Raw genomic sequence first — 22,082 nt, forward strand, 5'->3', positions numbered from 1 at the left:
GTACACAGGACGAGCGCCCGTGCTGTGTCTTCTTTGTCCGTGTTTATTGCTCTGCTCGTCAAGGTTTTCAGCTATGAACAAACTGGCCCAAACAAAAGCTTTATCCCAATAAAAGGGGTTGTCTTTTTTTTTTGCCGAACAAACATTTTATTAGTGTTTATTTCTTTTGTTGTGCTCCGACCATGTAACGGTTAAACAGGATAAATGTAAGATAAACAACGCATAATATATATGTGAAGTTTGGCCTTTAGCGGCAGCAGGTCACGGCAGTAACATGCTGTTCCTTACAAAACTAACTATAACGTAGGAATCTCTACCTAACTTTGACGAGAAGTCAACCCCAAGAATTTTATGCGAATTACCAATATTTATTAGCTGTGTATCAAGAACTAAAGGCCGGTGAGTAGTCAATCAACCTCTCTATATGACTTTCGTAGATTATGAAAAGGCGTTTGATTCAGTAGAGATACCAGCCGTCATAGAGGCATTACGTAATCAAGGAGTACAGGAGGCATACGTTTATTCTAGGTCAATTATTCGCAGGGGGCCCTGATAATGAGAAGGAAAATTACAAAAGAATAAAAATGGGTTGGAGTGCATACGGCCGTTGTTGCCAAATCCTGACTGGGCGCTTACTACTGTCGCCGAAAAGAAAAGTGTACAATCATTGCATTCTACCGGTGCTAACATATGGGGCAGAAACTTGGAGGTTAACAAAGAAGCTCGAGAACAAGTTAAGGACCGCACAAAGAGCGATGGAACGAAAAATGTTAGGCGTAACGTTAAGAGACAGAAAGAGAGCGGTGTGCATAGCGGATATTCTAGTTGACATTAAGAGAAAGAAATGGGGCTGGGCAGCTCATGTAATGCGTAGGATGAATAACCGATGGACCATTAGAATTACAGAATGGGTACCAAGAGGGGGGAAGCGCAGTCAAGTATGGAAGAAAACTAGATGGGGTGATGAAGTTTTAAATTTAAATTATGGAGTTTTACGTGCCAAAACCACATCTGATTATGAGACACGCCGTAGTGGGGAACTCCGGATTAATTTGAACCACCTGAGGTTCTTTAACGTGAACCTAAATCTAAGTACATGGGTGTTTTCTGCATTTCGCCCCCATAACCTGCATTTAGCCCAACACCATAACCACTGAGCAACCACGTGATGAAGTTAGGAAATTTTCAGTTGGAAATTCTAATCAGCTAGCGCAATAAAGGGGTATATTTGGAGATCGCAGGGAGAGGCCTTCGTCCTGCAGTGGACATAAAAATAGGCTGATGCTTATGATGAGGTATTAAGATTAATTTGGGGTAATTAAGAATAGGAAGGCTAATTGAACTTTAATTTAGGTGTAATGAATCAGTCAGATCAAATGCAATTAAGATTAAGATTACTTTCTGCTACTCGTTGTGATGCCGATGTAGCAGCATATAGCATGCGACCGAACAGACGGAGATAGTGTCAAAACGCTGCAATGTCCTGCTCCCACGTGACCAAATACTGCGTCGTGACGTCATGACACAGTATGTGACGTCACGACCGTCTGAGACTTGTCACCATTTTTTTTCTAGGGTTTAAAGGTACAGGACCTTTAGGTAACGATATAAATGAATAGTCGACAATATCGTGTCAGTACCCCTTTAAACAAAAAAAAATATTCTGCGCGGCCGCTATTTTGTTTGTTATTCTGTGGTCCCTGCACTATCGTAGACAAGTTAAACGCGAAACAGAAATCGTTCTTTCGTTACAGCTTTCGCCACCTCTTCTAATGTTGGTGTGATTTCGGTTTTATAGTTCGGGGCCAACGTTACTAGACGCGGTCCATTGGAAAACATGGCCACGTGAGACCATCCACGCCGCAGACTACGCGGCATGGTTAGCATACGCCTTCAGACAAGCTTTCTGCTTCGTTATCGAACATATATTTTAAAAAATAGACGCGGCTCGATGTTACTGAGTGCTTTCATCCCTTTCACACTTGACTGGGCCTGAACAGCTACGACTTTGTTGCGCGGTTCTGCTCTCTTGACCCGATCGGACGCAGACGGTAAGCAAATGCGAGTGGATATCGCTGCTCGAGACTCACTTCAAGCGAAAAGCTTTTATGTCGAAGTCTATAGGGCCAGGCTGTGGCAGCATCACAATAAAGTCGCAGTTTCGCCCGAAAGGCTAAGCATCGAATGATATAGCAAATTAGTTGACAGCTATACAAAGTAAGGATAGCAGTTTCATCGGCCGTATATACTTGTAAGCATAGGCAAACTGAATAAATTAACAAGCATGGTGTCACGCGCGCACAAGCAAACATGAACGCATCTCACTCGATGTCCAATGAAATTCGCGTCGAAACACTGGAGCGAGTCAGCGCGCCAGCAGCAGCGCGCGAATTCAGCTTCGTGCCGGCGCTCGCATCAACGCGATCTTAGCCGCGAAAACGCAGGGAAGGGCGGACTCTGCCCCCGCTGCAGATGGCTTTGAAGACACAGCCGCTCGGGCGGACGCGCGCGGCACAGAATGCGCCGCCCCCTAGCGGCCCCCGGAGCCTTCCGGCCGACGGTAGCGTGCGGCCGCAGTCAAGCGTGTCCCCTCCACCTCCCTACCCTCCCTCCGGAGCGTTCTTTTCTGGAGCAACGTCTTTTGTACATGACTTCTTGGGCCCGCACAGAACAGTTGGGAGTAATCAGCCGGATGTTTTCCATTACAAAGGCTACATTGCTCGTTTTCGGAAGAGCACTCACTGGGAGCGTGACTTTCCCCACATGTGCAGCACCGTTGGCTTGATTTACGTGCACCGATTCTATAGCCAAATAGCCAGCAATTGCTACATTGAAGCGGACGCGGTGCAAGTGGCTCTACTCTGAATACAAGGGGCCATATTTTGATCTCTGATGGGCAGGAAGTGCTAGCAAAAGTGGCTATCACTGATTCTGTTGGTACTCTGATATTGTTAAAGCACGGCCGCTGGATAAAAAAAAAAAGTTCTTTTTTTTTTTTTAATCCAGCGGCCGTGATTCAAGACTCCAGCTGCAGCTAACTTTTCCAATGTTTCCGCCGGAGTTAGACTTGAGTCGACACCTCGTAATATATATACTCCCTTGGTGTACGCGAGGTGAGTACGGATAAATAAATGCACTCACCGGAGTGGCAGCGAAAGATGTGCACTTGAGTAAGTCCGCAACACATGTCTGGTATGGCGACCTACAAACAATGCCTCCACGGCCAGGAACTGCCTTACGTCCGAGATGGTCTGGTACAATGGAGTAGCAGCATGAAGAGCCTCCTGGATAGCCTGAGGTTATTCAATTTAATGACGCCTCCACTCACCGGAACGATTGCCCTGGGGATGCTGGTTACACCGCTGCGTGGGAAGAAATCCAAAGGTACCTCGTGATTAGGAAGATAAGCTGTCCAAGGGGAAAAAACCCGTCCCGGGGGAGTTCTTGGACATCGTCGTGAAAAGCTTGTAAAATTTGCAGTCGAAGTGAGCGAGGGACGACTGGGACCCATCGGTGACCGGTAGGGTGGTAAACCGTGCCAGTTGTCGTTTAAGCGGCTGTTGGGAGGACGGGATAAGCCAGTGAGCAGACCAATATGTGTGGCAGTACGTATCTGCACCTTGGAGGGAGGCGAGGTCTTCTGAGGACAGATTGTCGACCGAGGTCAGGAACCCTACCGGGGCCATGGTTGTGGTCGGTTGGCTGGGCGGTGCCGAACGGAGGGAAGGTGAGGCAGGGGCATTTGTCGACAGCGGGCAACGAGATAAAGCGTCAGCATCTTGATGTTGCCTGCCAGACCTATATGTGACAGTGTAGTCGTACTCCTGCAAACGCAGGACCCAACGGCCGAGGCGTCCGGACAGATTCTTCAGGGAGGACAACCAACACAGAGCATGGTGGTCAGTCACAATTGTGAACTGGTGGCCATATAAATAGGGGCGAAACTTGTATGGACCATACGATGGCGAGGCATTCTTGTTCTATAGTTTCGTTCAGCAGGAGAAAGAGTACGACTCGCGTAGGCCACGACTTGCTCTTCAGACGCGCGGTTCCGCTGCAGCAGGACAGCGCCTATTCCACGCCCACTTGCGTCAGTGTGGAGGATAGTAGAGGCTGTGGAATCAAAGTGACGAAGCACTGGTCCTGATGTGAGGCATCGCTTGAGGGTCTGAAAGGCGGCTTCACATTCATCCGTCCAGGTAAAGGGTATGGTCGTGGTCGGGAGTTTATGAAGAGGAGCTGCGATAGTCGCGAAGCCACGGACAAAGCGGCGGAAGTACGACGCTAATCCGAGAAAGCTGCGAAGGTCTTTAGGTGTGGTTGGTGTTGGGAAATGCTGTACAGCAGCGACCTTGTCGGGATCTGGCTCAATGCCGTGCTTTCTGACCACGTGACCTAATACTTTGATACTGCGGCTCGCAAATCGACACTTCTTAGTATTGAGCTGGAGACCGGCCTTGGCTAGACACGTGAGAACGTCGTCTAAACGTTCTAGGTGCTGGGAGAAGCTGGACGAAAAGATGACAATGTCGTCCAGGTAACATAGGCAGGTTTTCCATTTGAGGCCGCGTAGTACGGTGTCGATCATTCGTTCAAATGTGGCTGGCGCATTGCACAGACCAAAAGGCATTACGTTGAATTCGAAAAGACCATCAGGTGTTGCAAACGCCGTCTTCTCTTTGTCGGGTTCATGCATCGGGATCTGCCAATATCCAGAACGCAAGTCGAGGCTCGAAAAGTATTCGGCACCTTGTAAGGTATCCAAAGCATCGTCAATACGGGGCAAATGATATACGTCCTTACGGGTAATTTTGTTTAGTGCCCTATAATCGACGCAAAAGCGTACCGAACCGTCCTTTTTTTTAACTAGGGAAACAGGCGACGACCAAGGGCTTGCTGAAGGCCTTATCACGTTCCGTGCGAGCATGTCGTTGACTTGTCCATAACTTTCCGTTCTGCAGACGACACACGGTAAGGGCGGCGACGAATGACGCGGGATCCGTCGGTTTCGATGTGATGAGCGGCCATGGTTGTTTTACCCAAGCCATCCAAACACACGTCAAAGCAAGGTTGGTGTTTCCTTAAGATGGTCAGCAAGGCATCAGTCTGAGTTGGGCTCACATCTGAACTCATAGTGGCCCTGAGAGCACTGGGTGAACCGTCCGTGGGCGTACACTCGGCAAAGAAGGAAACAGGCGAAGCAGTGACGACACATACTGGTGCTGAGACAACGCCCGGGACGAAGGCAGAGCTCTTATATTGTCACACAGCGCGAGACAGCCTACGAACACCAACCTGACAAAATTATTATGATTATGAGGATGGTTTGGTTTGGTGCCTATAGATATAGCACAACCCACTACGGGGGATTGGCCATGAATCGGGCGGCAGTGGGAAGAAAAATGAAGTAAGAAAATGAGGATGGGTTATATACACATGAAGACGATGATTCTTCTTCTTCTTCCTGGGGTTTTACGTGCCAAAACCAGTTCTGATTATGAGGCACGCCGTAGTGGAGGGCTCCGGATTAATTCTGACCACCTGGGGTTCTTTAACGTGCACTACAACGCAAGCACACGGGCGTTTTTACATTTCGCCTCCATCGAAATGCGGCCGCCGCGGCCGGGATTCGATCCCGCGATCTTTTGCTCAGCAGCGCAACGCCTTAGCTGACTGAGGCTAACTCACATGAAGAACTGCACAGTTAGCGCTCACAATATATATATATATATATATATATATATAGATAGATAGATAGATAGATAGATAGATAGATAGATAGATAGATAGATAGATAGATAGATAGATAGATAGATAGATAGATAGATAGATAGATAGATAGATAGATAGATAGATAGATAGATAGATAGATAGATAGATAGATAGATGTAGAGCCTAGATGAAAGTGGCGCATACCCACTCTGGGGGATTGGCCAAGAACCGGGTAGTTCGACATAACAACAAGAAAGGAGCATTATAAAATACTGCAAACATAAATTTGGGAATAGGTACGTATATGAGAATTAATAGGTAGATTAAAGAACATGATTTTAGTAGGATAAAGAAATAAATGAAACTTAAAGAATAAATAAACAGGTAATAATCGATTTTCTAAAAATATAACGGAACCTTAAGCTCTGATTTTATTGTCTAAATACATGATACTGTCTATCACGTATGCATATTGTTGTGTGCAAGTCGTACTTTACGAACTTTCTGGCGGATTTCACTTTGAGAAATTTAATTAGTTCGGTAACGCCTATTCTGAGCGTGTCTTGGTCCTTGAGGCCGCTTCTTTGGCTTGAGATCCTCTTGACGAGGTGCGTGAGCTGCGAAAGGGTGCGTTGTAGTCTTGGTAGGCTGGCCGCTCCGGATCCGTCCTTATGAATAAGGAGTCCCAGTATTCGTAGCGTATCGACTTTCGGGATTGGCGTCCCATTGAGGGTGACGCAGGGGTCGGGCTCTTCGTAGCTGGGTGGCCTGCCTCTCGTTCTTGCTTTCAGGACGAGATGCTCAGATTCCTCGGGGGCGCAGCGGAGGCCACAGTTTTGGAGATAGCTTTCGATGGTGTTTACGGCTTCTTGTAGGGCGGTTTCTTGCCTTCCAATGTTCTCAGCTCTGGTCCAGAGCGTGATGTCATCAGCGTACATCGCGTGATGCAGATCTGGTATGGTCTCGAGGAGTTTGGGTAACTTGATCATAGCCACGTTGAAGAGTAGCGGTGAGATGACCGACCCTTGCGGGGTGCCTCTGTTTGGAAGTTGGAAGCTTTCGCTGCGGATGTTACAGATCCCGACGGTTGCCGTGCGGTCTGTCAGAAAGTTTCTGACGTACGCGTAGGTCCTAGTGCCGCAGCCGGTGCCTTCGAGGTTGTGGAGGATCGCGTCGTGACTGGCGTTATCAAAGGCACCCTTGACGTCTACTGCCAGTATGCAGTACTTGCTTCGATTGTTAAGGTGATCGAGGAGGCCTTCTTTCAGTTGTAAGAGTACGTCCTGCGTTGAAAGGTGCTGCCTGAAGCCGAACATGGTGTCTGGTAGGTGGCCGTTATCTTCGAGGTACTGGGTAATGCGGTCGTGCACCATATGTTCGAAGAGCTTTCCCACGCACGAGGTGAGGGAGATCGGGCGTAGGTTCTCCAAGCTGAGAGGCTTGTTGGGCTTGGGTATCATAGTGATCTCCGAGTGCTTCCATACAGCAGGCAGTTCTCCTTTCTCCCAGCACTCGTTGTAGTACCGGAGGAGAGCCGCAGTGGCCTGCTGCGGTAGGTTGCGTAAATGCTTGTTTGCAAACCGGTCTTTGCCGGGGCTGGTATTTCTAGTCAGCTTGGCTAGGGCTACGTGGAGTTCTGCCTGCGTGAAGGGTCGGTCGAGTTCTAGATTCGGTTTTCCAGCGTATACGTTGCTGCTAGTTGCCGCGCGAGAAGGTGCATCTCCGCAGAGCTTCTTTTGTACTTCTCGGAGGAGGTGTTCCTCTGACCCATCGTGGTCGTGGATAAGTCTGTGGAGATGTTGCTTCTGTTCCGCTTTGGTAGGTTTCGTAGCTAGGAGTGCGCGTAGGAGGTGCCATGTCCTTTTGGTGCTCAGAGTCCCTTGTAGCTTGTCACAGAAAGCATGCCAGTTCTGCCTGGCGATTTGGTCCGCATATTCTTGAGCCTGCTCACCAGCACTGCTCACCAGCACTGCTCACCAGCCGCATCACATACGGTATGCCGTACCTGGCTTTAAAGAACGCAGAGATCGAAAAGATCAACATCATGATAAGGAAGGCAATCAAAGTCGCCCTGGGACTCCCCCCCATGGCTTCTACTACACGTCTCCTTAGGATGGGCGTCCACAACACGTGGCAAGAGCTCGCTGAAGCGCACAAGAACAGCCAACTGGAACGACTCAAGCTTACACCCACCGGGAGATCAGTACTCCGACACCTGAACTACAGTGAGACGTACGTCGCAGACACGGACAAGAAAGAACGAATTCCATCGGACGTTCGAGAGTCCCTCTGCATTGCACCCATTCCGCGCAACATGCATCCCATATACCACAAGAGTAGAAGGCAAGCTAGAGCCAACGCCATCAAACGAAGATTCAAGCAAGACCCAGACGCCCGCTACACCGACGCGGCCAAGTATCCGCATCGAAACGCATACGCTCTCAGCGTCGTAGATTCCCGAGGCCGCGAGTTAGCATCGGCAACCGTCAAGGCACGCAACCCGGAAACGGCGGAAGAAATGGCAATCGCTCTCGCCACCACCACATGCACAGACGCAGCAGTCATTTTCACCGACTCTCAGGCCGCCTGTAGAAATTTCTCGAGGGGCCGCATCTCGGCTGATGCACTCAAGGTACTACAACGACGTAGCACTCCGCTCCCGTACACCTGCGTAACGTGGGTACCCGGACACGAGGGGCTAGAGGGGAACGAAGCGGCCCACACCGCTGCCCGCGAGCACGTCAGCCGGGCTCCCCTCGCCCCACACGCCCTCCGACCCGCGGTTGAAGAGGTGGAAGCCGTACCCAACAACTATTCGGCGATATTGCAACACTACAGGCTCGAGCGCCGCGTGTACCCTCCACCGCACCCAAACCTCGGCAAAGAAGAAAGCGTGGTCCTCAGACGCCTACAAAGTAACACCTACACTCACGGCACTATAATGCACCGCCTCTACCCGACATTCCACAGCTACCTCTGCCCACTCTGCAACGTTCCCGACACCCTGGCACACTTGCTCTTGGAATGCCCGTGGCATGAAGACAGCGAAATGCAGCCGGAAATGGACGCTAACCGAGCACCACAAGCAAACGAAGACCACCTGTTTGAAACGTGGGAGGCCAAGCTCAACCTCGGGGACCTGGAAGACCAACGACAACTCGTCGCCAGGGCCAAGAGGGCAGCCAAAGCCAGAGGGTTCCTGGACTAAGGAACCTTCCCACCTCAGGGTGATACCAGGCCTCGCTCGGGACACTGTTTCAATAATAAACGTTTCTCTCTCTCTCTCTCTCTCTCTCGGTAACGCCTATGCGCCACGCGGAGGGCGTTGTTCGGGATGATTTTTCTGTAACGTACAACGCGACGCCGACACGGATTTTCTGCGACACGGGGCTCTTAGACGCTATCGCGTTAACATGCCGGAGCAAGTATTCGCAATTAGATGAGGCACGTGTATGCTGCAGGGAAAATCCGGAGGCCACTCAGCACGTCCTAATGGAACGCGAAGGGATTCACCCAGTGACGTAACGTACAACTTCCAGAAGCATTTGCATTTAAATTGGACGGAAGTATCAACCGGTTAGCAGTCGAGATAATCAAAAGACGCTATTGATGGGGAAAAAGCAGGGAGGAGACTGATACGACCGGATCCATTACAGGCATAGGCAGCGGTACAAGGTATATAGAGAAGGTTGAAGATACAAGAATGCTAGAAGGAAATTTAAAGCATTGATAGCATACCTGAGTAACTCAAGCCGGCTAGATGACCATTTGTCCCCGTCCCGTTTCAAAGGGGATACCAATAAATCATCATTGTCATGCGTCGGGGAGGCTTTCGAGGCTCCGATACCGTTGCTACGCCGTTGCTGCGGCTTGGATTAGGCGAGCAAAAAAATTCTTCTGCGCTGCTATATGATCTCTTACTGATTTGAAAATGACGCGTGACAGGTATGTGGAATATATATTCAAGAGTTCGTCATGGTGCTGGAAACGCACTATACTTCACAATTTGCGGGTTATATGCATGTTATAATCACTAATTACGTTTTTAACTGATTACCTTATGACCCATATTGCAATTTACAAATTCTCAGGATGACACCAGTTTGGAGATGTTAATTCCCGAACTTTGCGGAGAGATGCATTGGTGTTCCAGTTATACTTTCTTAACAAAACGTTGTTTTCTGCATTGAAGTACAAAAGTAACTGAAATATTTGCGTTTGGCTTGGCATACTTGATAAGAATATAAATTACGAAATACATCAAAATTCATAAATGAATAATAATAATAATAATAATAATAATAATAATAATAATAATAATAATAATAATAAATTATGTACACTGCAGGCCTTCGTCCTGCAGTGGACATAAATATAGGCTGATGATGATGAACTGGTGTCATCCTGAGAATTCATTCCAAGTGGATCCGCCTTGCGAACTCAACGGCTAGAATTTGTAAATTTCAATATGGGCCATAAAGTAAATAATTAAAAACTCAATTAGTGAATTTGTTAATTAGTCGATAATGCTTTTCAATTTTTTGTGCATGCAATGTCCGACTCTTCGAGTAGACCAGCTCACGAACTAGAATGTTATCTGCCACAGGCATGCTTTAAAAAAATGTTTTGAAAGTGTTCGCTGAAACACCTGCTTTGTTATATAGCTGGTTTCAAAGGTATGAACGAATCACTTGCTGCAATCGCTCGTGTGCTTAGATTTATGTGCACGTTTGAAAACCACAAGTGGTTATTTATTTATTTATTTTTATGTATTTCTTAATTTATATCCTTATTAAGTATGCCAATCTAAACGCAAATATTCAGGGTGAAATGTTACTGCGGTTACATCAACGTAACACAAGCGTTATTCAAGAATTAAGGCACGCAGCAGGAAACTAAAGACAGGAAAAATGAATCCACCTTAGGATACTAGTAAATATTGCATGAACATACTTGCACTACAGAGTAGGCGTACAAACGCGAAAATTGCCGTATCAATTACCTGAATCATCGCAATGAAAAGTGAAAACAAACTAGGCAGACAACTATCAAACTCTGCCATCTACGAAAAGCTGCCAGTTCAGACAGCGAACCCACACATTATTTGTTTAGAAAAATAATTTAATAAACATAATATAAGTACAGACTATATATATACTACAAAGTCATTGTCTAAGGATATAGAAAGGTGCAAGAAAGAAAAGGTACAATTAACTAAACGGTTGAGACGGCAAAACGTTCGAGGTAGAGCTTAAAAATTCGCCAGGAAATATCCTGTGAAAATATACCGCAACACGTGACACGAGAGGCAATGCTCACGTAATATCTCGCGTGGTCTGCCTTCCACGGCCGCCTCCATGGGCGCCAGATCATTTGTTGGCATCCCCTTTGAACGGTGCGGTGACAAATAGCCAGCTTCAGTTAATAAGGTATGCATGCAGGTATGCTATAGATGCTTGCATGTTATACATGCGAGAGCCCTCGCCTAGCAGCGCCATGTTAAATTATTTGCTGGGAAGCGCGCCGAATGGAACGGCCAGACCAAAACCTGCTAGCGCGCACAATCTCGGGGCCATGCCTGCAGGGTTTTCCAACTGGCCCTATTTAGTAACATTGTTTGGCGCCTACATCATGACTGAACGACCAGATCAATAGATTCTGTCACTTTCAGTAAACAAAAGCATTACCTCCGAGATTCGCCTGTCCGAGGGACTTGGGGGCAATAGGTTTTGTTCGACGTTGTACTTGTTTATACTTCTCGTTCAAGTTACTAGCGTTCGCCGTGCCCAGTATTGTGGACTATAGTATTCTATGATAGGTGCCAGGCCATCCGAAGAACACCATCTAGTACTTGAAAACAGGCGCACGTCTGATACCGTAATTTATGATGATGGTGATGATGATTTATTGGCATCCCCTCTAAAACGGGGCGGCGACAAATAGTCACCTAGCCTGCTTGATTTAATCAGGTCTACTATACATGTTCTTTATCTAGCATTTTTGTATACCTCTCATTATTCTTTTTTTTTTTAGAAATTTACCTTGTACCGCTACCTATGATTTTAAGAGATCAAGTCGTATCCATCTTTTCCCTGCTTTTTTTCCACCAGTACTCTAATCGTCTCTTGCTTATCTCTACGGCTGATCTGTTGATGTTTCCTTCAACTTTAAACCCAAGCGCTTCTGGGAGTTGCACGTTACCTGCGGTTCTCGCTGGGTGGTTCCCGTCGCATTCCATTAGGATGTGCTGAGTGGTCTCTGGATTTTTACTGCAGCATACACATGCCTCATCTAGTTCCGAATATTTGCTCCGGTATGTTTTGGTCCTTAGGCAGAGACCATTGAGACCAGTGCCTATGATGCCGTGGCCGTTCCCAGACAGGGCCTGGTCAAGGATCCACGTGGACCATGCGGTACCTTACCGGAATTCCTTTTTTTTTATTGCAATTGATGCATTCTCCAAATGGATTAAGTTTTTCCCGTTTTGTCACCCTCAGCGGAATGTACAATTGCGTGCGTGCGGATCATCTTTGCGAATCAGGGCCTCCCAGACATGGTAGTATCGGACCATGGACCCGCATTCGCGAGTGAAGCGTACGAGACATTCTTGGAGAAGAACGGCGTGACGAGGATGCTAGTACCGCCCTATCACCCTGCTTCTAATGGTGCGGCGGAGAGAGCCGTTCAAACTATGAAAGTAATATTACAGATCGAAAGTTGGCCCAGGGGACCTTCGTGCACAAATTGCACGAATACTGTTATCATATAGGTCGACAGCCCATGATGTTACCGGGTGTTGCCCATCCGAGCTGTTGATGGGACGGAGGCTCAGGACTGCATTGGATCTGCTGCGGCCGGACCTGAGAAAAACAGTCATCCAAAAACAACTCGCTCAGAAGATGGTGTACGATCAAAGAGCGAAACCGAAGGTGCCAGTACAACCAGGAGACAGAGTATTCACCAGAAATTTCCGGCCAGGTCCGAGCTGGATTCCCGCTGTAGTCACCAGGCAACACAATTCACAGGTGGAGCTACAATTGGATGATGGGTGACAATGGACCCGGCATCTCGACCATGTAAGGCCACAGTCGATGCCCGACCAGCACAACCGTCGGTGCTCCAGCCCCTCTACCGCACACTCGGAACCACAATTGACCGAAGGTGCAACTGACAGTGGGTTACCCGAAGCATCGACAAGCTTGGAGGGTCAACTACTACGATCTGGCGAGCCCTGTCAAGTGGAGGCCAGTGACACCACAACATCAACACGCACCGATTGCTCCCCGCCTCCTTCCACACCTCTGCTTCGTCGGAGCACTAGGGAACGCCGCCCGGTGCTGCGCTTTTTCTCCTTGAACTGTAACTACTTATATGCTGTTAATTTGTTGCGTTAAGGGGGGAGGAAGGAAGACACCACCAGGGGGCGCGCGATTGTACAATAAAATAGAGTCACTGTACAATAAAAAGCAGAGCACATGACCTGTGCGGTCAGTATGCCTACGCCCCTCACAGCGGTCTTCATTGCCGTGCGCTATGGCCGCGGGTCCGGTCACCACATTCCCTTAGCCTTGACAAGCTAGCAAAAGCGATTGAGAAAACTATAAAAAAAAAAAAAATTAAACAGCGCAGTATTTGTCGTCTCTATCAGTCCTTGTCCTTTCGCTCTGCACGTCGTTTTCTTTTTTTTTTTCGTTTTTTTTTTGTGCCTATTCGTGTTTGTCTGCTACTCTGCGGGCGGCTGTGGCGGCCTTGTAATGGGAACTGTGGCTATTCTGCTGTGGTGAACTGCTTGCATTGTTGTTGATTTTTGCGGACACAGTGGCCATGATGCCACGACTGTGATCGGTCACTTGGCTTCTAAATTTGACCGTCAGAACATGAAAAATGTTAGCGCGTGCAGTTCGCAGCTCTGTAAATAGCGTTAGATAACCGCTTTGTTTTTTTTTGTTTTTTTTTTGTTTTTATGCGCACAGGAACAAACTGGACCGTTCCTGCATATTAAGTCAGCGTTTATAGAGTTCGTAAAGTTCACAACGGTTTAATTCCTTGTCCAATTTGTTAAGGTAATCGATTCACCGCGTTTTACAACTGGAAACCACCGTAACGAACGTTCGAGGATGGAACGATGACCCCTTATTTTAACTTAGAACGTGCCAAGATGCCTGTGAGTTCAAAAAGAGAATTGTGCATATATCTCCACTCAGGGGCGGATCCAGGTTTTTTCTGAAGGGGGGGGGGGGGAGGGGTCAGCTTCTGTCAATGATGGTGGTGATGATGATGATGATGATGATGATGGTAGCCTTTCTTATTTACCGAAATTTAGCGTTTTTCCTCACGATAAACCCGCGTTTTATACAGCTAAAGCAGCACCTGTAGCCCTCCGTGGTGGCTCAGTCAGCTTAGGCGTTGAGCACGAGATCGCGGGTTCAAATCCCGGCCGCGGCGGCCGCATTTCGATGGAGGCGAAATCCAAACAAATGTGGTTGATCCCTCTTATATAGGAATCGGTATAGAACACGAAAGTGAAACGTGTCTTCACAGAAGTAGTGTAATGTTTATTGCACATTGATATATAATGTATATTGGTGTTTTGTGGCTAAAGCGCCCTTAGGCGTTGATGCACCCACGCTGACGCCTGGTGGCACGTCTCCTCCATCACGACTACCAACGTCGATGACCATGAGCAACCGTCGTGCATATGGAAGCTGCACTACGCTGCACACGCTAGCACAACGCGAAAGACGAAGCACGTAACTGACACACTAATACAACGCGCAAGACAAAGCACGTAACTGAATCGTCACCGAGTCAAATCAGCGCGTACAGCGCGTCGTAATTGCAGCCTCCGCGATCAACTTCAGAAACATTTTCAGAGCTAATTGCGGAGGCCACGCTCCGCTGTGCTGAGTACGGTGAACGCCACCTAGGTGGCGTTGGTAGTGCTTCTTGATGCCAGCGTCCCTTCGAATGCTGGCATCGAGGCGTCGTAGTGCTGAGACCACCGAAGCGTTCACTGTCGGTGCGCGTTAGTGTCATAATGCAGTACTTCTCTTTTCTGCTCGTAGGCGGCGGCACCGCCCCGAGCAAGAGCGCGGGTACACGGAGGAGTGTTAGATATATAAGGCGCGTCTGTGTAGCTCTCTGCAAATGCGTTTGTGGCGCAATGGGTTAAACGCTCGGCGATCTATCGTCGCGGACCGAGAGGTCGTGGGTTCGATTTCCAAATTTTGCGTGTTTGTGGAACTTTTTCTTCTGGTTTCTTTCTTTGTATTATGTTCTATGACGTATTTCCGTGACGGAAATACGTCAGTGAAGTCTTGGTGGACCCCGGCATAAAACACTTTCGTGTTAAAAACGCCCGTGTTCTTGCGTTGTAGTGCAGGTTAAAGAACCCCAGGTGGTCAAAATTAATCCGGAGCCTTCCACTACGGCGTGCCTTATAATCAGAACTGGTTTTGGCACGTAAAACCCCAGAAAGAGGAAGACGACCTGTAGCGAAGCCAGGTATCGGTTTCTCCGAGCTTATAGGAAAAGGACGTTACCCAATACAGCCATGTGCTTCGCGGCTGCGCCTGATAATACAGGGTGTTCAAAACTATAAGCTTTATGGTTTTCTTAAAGTTAGGCACTGGGAGGCACGCGAAGACCACCTGTACAAAAAAGTTATGTGGCCAGGGGGGGCACAAAGTGAGATAATTATCGCTGTGAGCAGCCCAATTAACTAAAATTGAACAATTATTTTTTGTTGACTGCAGTAAGTGGGTATGTTTGTATTGAAAACTTAGAGACAGTTGAGTTTGTACACAGTATCAGTCGGAAGAATTATTCTAGCGTGTCCGTGCTCCGAGATATCAGACTGCAAATTTCAATTGTCGTACTGCGCAGAATAATCGAGAATAAAGACGCGACAATTCTCATGAATTCCCGTGAATGATAATGAAGCTCAGTGACCACTTCTGTGGAGGGATGGCGGTGCCATCTTCTCTCTTGAGTCGTGGTGGTTTGTTGACTGGAGGAACGTTCTTGAATACGGGCGTAACGCCCCGCTCCAACGCAGCAACCACAACGCTGGGTGTTTACGACATGCGAATCACCGCGTATGAAGACTCACCACGCCACCTACACGAAGAACGATGTGGTGTGTTAGCCGAGAGCGCGAGCCAGCGTCTTCATGTTTTGTTTCCCACTCGACGTCATCCTTTTATACAAGGCGCGCATCTGCTCCCGCTTCTCTAACCACGCGACGCCATCCTAGGCCCGCGCGCTGGCGTTGGCCGCTGACGTCACGCTCCCCCACTTCGCAGCCGCGGCTCGAGGCTTCGCCCCGCTCCGCGAGAACGCTCACTCAGATAAACGGATCCTGCGGGCTTGAGCCTCCTATGCTTAATGTAGGACAATAAAAGTGCGAAGTTACAATGAAAAACTTGTAGCGTACGAACGGTACTGTGCTCGTACTGGATATTGTCAACGTGTAACTGTGATCTCAATGAGTGCTACAGTTAAAAAAAGTTGCCTATGCGTATTTCTTAGTTTAGCTGTTAGTTGTTATTATTTATATATGAACACTTCAGCAAGAGAGAGAGAGAGAGACTAACATTTATTGAGGTAAAAGGGAAGGGATTTAGGAGCTAGATGGGTGGGGCCCCAAGTCCAGGGCTCCACTGGCTTCTGCCGCCAGCCGGACGTGGCCCAGAAGCGCTAGTTGCACTTCCGGGTCTGAGCTAGCGAGCAGTGCCTCCCATTGCTCCGGAGAGCTTTCTAGTCTATACCTATCCTGTAAAGAACTTAGTTTCTCTGGCCTTTTACTACATCCCCATGAGACGTGGTAGAGGGTCGGTGGCGATTCGCGACACCACGGACAATCGTGCCCGTACAAGGTTGGAAAAATTTTGTGCAGTCGCAATAAATTTGGATAGACCCCCGTTTGAATTCTACGGAGGTCCATTGCGTCTTCCACTTCAAGAGATTTGTGGGGGACGCCATACTTTTGCCGTGCGCCTCGCTGATGAGCAAGAATCTCGCGCGGATCCAACCGAGCAGGATCACTGTCTTCCTCCCCGTGAAGGCCATGCAGTGTCGTGTGGGGTGGTTGTAATTGGGAGGGCGGCTGGTGCTCCGCTCGGTTCGTGAGCTCTAGAGCTAGAGCGTCCGCCCTCTCGTTACCCTCTAGGCCAGCATGTCCCGGGCACCAGACCAGCCTATAAGTGTTTTTTTAGTTCCCTTCCTAATAAGTTGCGTATTTTTAATGGGAGGCGGCCGTTCGTAAAGAGTCGGCACGCCTCCTGGGAAACCGAGATGATGGTGATGTAGGCCTTCCCGACTTTTCGCTCCCCATGTTTAATTGCCAAGGCGATGGCGAAACACTCGGCTTTGGCGATCGAGGACGTGTACAGGGAGGCGCTTGATACCATGCTACTCGTGTCGCTATTGATTACCGTAACCACTGCGCGCTTCCAATTATATCTCGAAGCGTCTGCATAGAGTACGTTGTCATTGCCTCTGACTAGTTTTCGGAGCCATTTTATTCGTTCCTCTCTCCTTTTTTTATACCTTTCTTTGGCCATATTCTTCGGGATAGGGGCTACCGAGATGTTGCGTCGAACGGATTCTGCCATGTCCACTAGCACCTCGTCCAAGTTTTGGGGATGCGGTGGAAAGCCCGTCCTTATCAGAATTCTCCCTTCCCGACCTCGTCTGGCTGAGACGGTTCCTTTGAGAGATTAATGTAGCAGCCTTGAGCTCGGCATACGTGTTATGCACGCCGATCCCGAGGAGCCTGTCTGTCGCAGTGGCTACCGGTAAACCTAATGCCGCCTTGTATAGATCCCTCTAATGATAGAGTCTACTTGCCCTTCCTCGCTCTTGTTGAGCGTGTGGAAGGGCAAGCTGTATGTCAACTTACTTATTACGAGCGCCTGCACTAAACGTAGAGTGTCGGTTTCCTTCATCCCCTTTTTGTGGAAGGTGATCCTCTGAATCATCCTAGCCACCTGTTTGGTTGCCGATTTTAGGAGACCAATTGTGTAATCTGCCCTACCGTTGCTCTGAACCCAGAAACCCAGGATACGAGCAACGGTGACCTCTTTAATTTTCTGATTTTCGATTTGGATTTCTATTTGTCCGTTACTTTTGTAACGTTTTCCATGTATACGGATCACCTCCGACTTTTCGGGGGCGCAGCTGAGACCGCTGGCTCTGGCAAAGTTTTCTACGACCAGGGCCGCCTCCTGCAGGGTCTGCTCCTTGCTGGCCAGAGACCCGCGCGTGGCCCATAGAGTGATGTCATCCGCGTAGAGGGTGTAACCTAGCTGCGGGACACCGTCCAAGGCCCGCGCGAGTCTACGCATGGCGATGTTAAACAACAAAGGAGATATGATGGCTCCCTGTGGCGTGCCCTTGTTTGGCATTTGGAAAGGTTCAGACTTTACTTGTGAGATACCAATTGTTGCCGTCCTCTCCGTGAGGAAAGCCCTTATATAGTTGAATATGTTTTCGCCGCAATCAATTATATTTAACTCTGAGAGTATAGCCTCGTGAGATATATTATCAAAAGCCCCCTTCAGGTCGAGAGCAAGCAGCAAATGCTCCCCACCCGTGGGAACGCCTTTTAGGACCTCTTCCTGTAACAGGAGGAAAGCGTCCTGTGTCGAGAGGCGACTGCGGAAGCCCAGCATGGTAGCCGGGAACAGGCCCCCGTCCTCTATGAAATTTTGAAGTCTGGTGTGAGATCTCTTTCATTAAGCAGGTTGGTCGCGGAACCGATGACAGCCAATGAGGCAACCGTTGACACCCCAAAGGGAAACTAAGTTAATCAGGCGCGAAGGCGCTCGAGCGGACCTTGGCGCGCTTGGCAAAAGGGACGTCCCCTCGTTCATTCGACGCCACCGACGGGACGAGTAAGGCACGGCAGGCGCCAGGAGGTCCAAAGTGTTCATGAGAAAAAATAACTACGGCAACTTCGCGACACCACACTCCTACGGAATACAACTAAGCTTGTGAGCCGAGCTAGCTTTACTTCCACATGGCTGATACCACTGGTACTCGCGAAAAATACTTTTGAAGAATGCTGGTGGCCATATTTTTTTTTTTTTTTTTTTTGCGACAGGGCCATCCCCCTGTCAGCGAGGGGGCGATGCAGAAATCTGAGGGGGGGGGGGGGGGGGGGTCAGGACATCCGGACATCCCCCCTGGATCCGCGCCTGTCTCCACTGCGTTCGTACCCTTCGCAACACCGTTCTGCTACCGCGGTACTATGCGGAAAAAGTATACCTTGGTAGAATTAATTGAGAACATTGCAGCGGCGTTTTAGAGCACTGGGATACCTGTTGCAAGCTTTCAACTCCCCTAGACGCGAAACAATACTGAAAAAAAGGTCACCTTTTCCTGAAACATTTCTTGCATACACGTCGATCGCAAGTAACTTGTGAAAACTTACGCCAGATCATTCGCCTCGTTCAGGCTTGTTTATAAAGGCACACATCCGTATACCATAATGATCGAGCCTTTGACGTTAGCCTATCTGCAATCAACTAATAAACGCTGCATGCAGCCAAGGACGCAGCTACCTGCCGCCAGAAGATATTTGACCTTCTGCGGCTACAAGGAAAGAAAAAGTTGCCATCTGCCAGCTGTATTTTTCGTTTACTTTTCTTGCGCCGCTGCTCCTGCTCTGGCTCCCTGTTCAAACGGAAAACATTCGCAAATACCCTACTATTATTTTATTGAAGTGAATTGTTCAATTGAACACGATGAAAGCGATTTCCGCCAGCCAAAATAGCGGAACGAGCGCTGAAACAGACCGCGGAAACAGACGACAGCGAGCAGGTTATAACTATTTCTATTTCTAGCGGCCAAAGGGGGTGAACTAGAACTGGCGCGATAGAGCAGGGACATTTGTGCAGCTCTGCGATTCAGTAGTTCGCTAGTAGCTCACTAGTTCAAAGTAGTTCACTCTAGTTCTTTAGATTGGGGTTCTAACATTGTTCTGACGTCCTACAAAATGGCCTCCGAGACCACCAACGCGCCACAAGTTCCGCGCTTATTTATAGATAAATCTGTGAAACTGTAATTGTTTTGCACCGCAGGGGAGCCAACATAACATTTTCGTTTTGGCACTTGGGATTAAAGCAGCCGATGTGTAAACAGTTTCCGTGCAACATCAAAGCGCCTCGAAATTACTGTTGGTGCCCTACGTCGAGCACCTAATCAACGGCGTGATTGTCTTACGTTGGGCTAGTTGCACGCACCCGCGAAGGAAGCAAGTGCATACACCTGCACGCACACAATACGTACAAATAATCATGCACAAGTGGGTGCAAGGTTTCGCTTACGCGCGGTTACGGCGATTACTACCACCGTGGTTTCAGCTTGGTTTCAGTTCTCGTTATTTTACGTACACCGTGATGACGATGCCAGTTGTAATAAAGCCATGAGCTAGAGGCTAGATGTGGCGTTGGCTATGTGGCTAGATGTGTATGTGTAAGATCATTTAATTTTGTGCGTGCTCATAAATTTTAATAACTTTCTGTTTACGTAAAAGTATGTACACGTTATTCCGTACTCGCTGCGCGACCACGTTCATATTCAGCACTTCAGAAGTGTCCTACGCTGGCGACGTACGACGTCGATCACGGGAAGTTCGCCTCACCCGTTCGGCGTTTCCGTGCTTGTGTGGGATTCCGAAGTTTATTTTGGACAGTTCGTAAACATTCGAAAAAAGCCCGTGCAGCTTTCGCCACTTGCGTCCGCTAACATGAAACATGCACAGAGCCGGACAGTCTCAAGTTTAGTCACCGTGCATTAATGGATGTATCAGGTAAGCCTTCGACTTCTCGAGCAAGTGATCCGCTGTCGGTCTCATCGACGACGAGGTTGGGGGAAGGTGGGGAAGGAAACCGCTCACCCGAGCGAGCGATGATGGTTGGGCTTAACGCAATTAGTGCTGCTGTTAATTAACGCGCGATTTGCGGACAGTGCACGCTTCAGGTGCACTGTGCGTGCTCAGTCGCGCTCGAACTGACCCCCAGGGCGCGGCCCGTGCACGATACGCGATCACAAATTCCCCTGGCCCAGCGGCGAAGTGAACGGCAGTCTGTCCTTCCTGCTTCTCTAATTTGCTTTTATTTTATTTTTTTCCTCTCCTGCGCTTTCCCTCCGCTCGCCCTGTTCCGTGGGCCGTGCGAGAACACGGATTCCGTCGTCGACACCAATTTCTGGACAGGGCATGACGCGCGAGGGTTGCATTAGATGTTGGCCTCGTAACTGGGGGAAAAAAACTCGGCGTTTCTTCTTTTTTTTTCTTCAACGAAAAAAAAGAAAAGAAAAAGTGCGCTTGCCGTCGCGGCAGCCGCCGTTTCGGCGTGCGGTGTGCACGGATGGCCTGTTCCGGGGCTCTGACCGGACGAGCCTTTCGACGCCTGTGTTGAAGCACACCCCACCGCAGCTGCTGCGTCCATGAACGTTGCGGCGCGCGTTTGCACGGTGTCTGTGCCATGTGTGGCGATACAAAATGCTGGGTCAGATGCGCACCTGCGTATGCATGGCACACGCGCACACACCCGTCTGAGTAGCCGCCTTGCAGCGCTTGCACGTTGCAAAGCTTATTGGGCTGTTTCTCGTGACCGGCTAATGTGATATGGTTAGGTGTGCTATTTTATGAAGACTCTGCTCGACTAACTTAATGATAATATACTGCACGCAGCCCGCAAAACTCGCCGCCTTCGCTTTGCGAAACTCACCGGGGTTTCCTCGCATAGTTGCATGGTAAGGTCAACATAGAGATGATGTGTAGGTCTGTGGTGACAAGTTTGCCAAAACTGGTGTAGCTGTAATAATGTTTCCGTGATTCCGAATTAGCTGTTGCAGGCTTTTCAAGGCCAGCTAAAATCGGCATAAACATATAAGAAAAAAATTAAAATCGTAGCGTAAAAAGACGAGGGAAAAGACACATTGCACAGGGCAGGCGTCTTTGTGCTATAATTTTAATTTTTTCGTTGTGAATCAACCCACCCAATAAAGTGTTTTCGGAAGACATATAAGAAGTCTGCAGTTAATCAAGAGGTATATGGAGATTAGGTCCCGTCAAAACCTAAGCAGATTTTGGCTTCATGGGTACACAACCGTTTTGTTTGCATCTCCTAGTCCAAAGCTGTCCAATAGCTTATCAGGAGCAAGCATAGTCATCGAGTCATAAAGTTTACAAGGCTGCCTTAAGTTGCTGTAAATAAAGTATAACGGAATTTGCATTGATATCAAGTCGGCAGTGATATGTGTTATTATTCCTGTAACATCATTAAAAGTATTCTAGTTTTACGTATAGCTATAGTGTCATATTACAAGTTGCAAATCTTGCAAAGCCACAGAATATGTAA

General features: G+C 48.5%; 1 protein-coding gene across 4 annotated transcripts in view; it reads left to right on the top strand.

The window, feature by feature from the left end:
- LOC119464411 (nascent polypeptide-associated complex subunit alpha, muscle-specific form) overlaps positions 1-22,082 on the top strand; it is an 85,446-nt gene that overhangs the window by 13,934 nt on the left and 49,430 nt on the right. Inside the window, exon 1 of one of the 4 annotated variants that reach the window (XM_037725363.2) lies at positions 20,305-20,527. The exons of the other annotated variants lie outside the window; for them this stretch is intronic. Within the exon in view, the coding sequence (XP_037581291.1) occupies positions 20,515-20,527 (13 nt within the window). The 5' untranslated portion in view covers positions 20,305-20,514. Of the gene's footprint in view, positions 1-20,304; positions 20,528-22,082 lie in introns of those variants that run through there. 4 annotated transcript variants of the gene reach the window in all.

This window comes from Dermacentor silvarum, chromosome 9, assembly GCF_013339745.2.
Source record: "Dermacentor silvarum isolate Dsil-2018 chromosome 9, BIME_Dsil_1.4, whole genome shotgun sequence".
NCBI lineage: Eukaryota > Metazoa > Arthropoda > Arachnida > Ixodida > Ixodidae > Dermacentor > Dermacentor silvarum.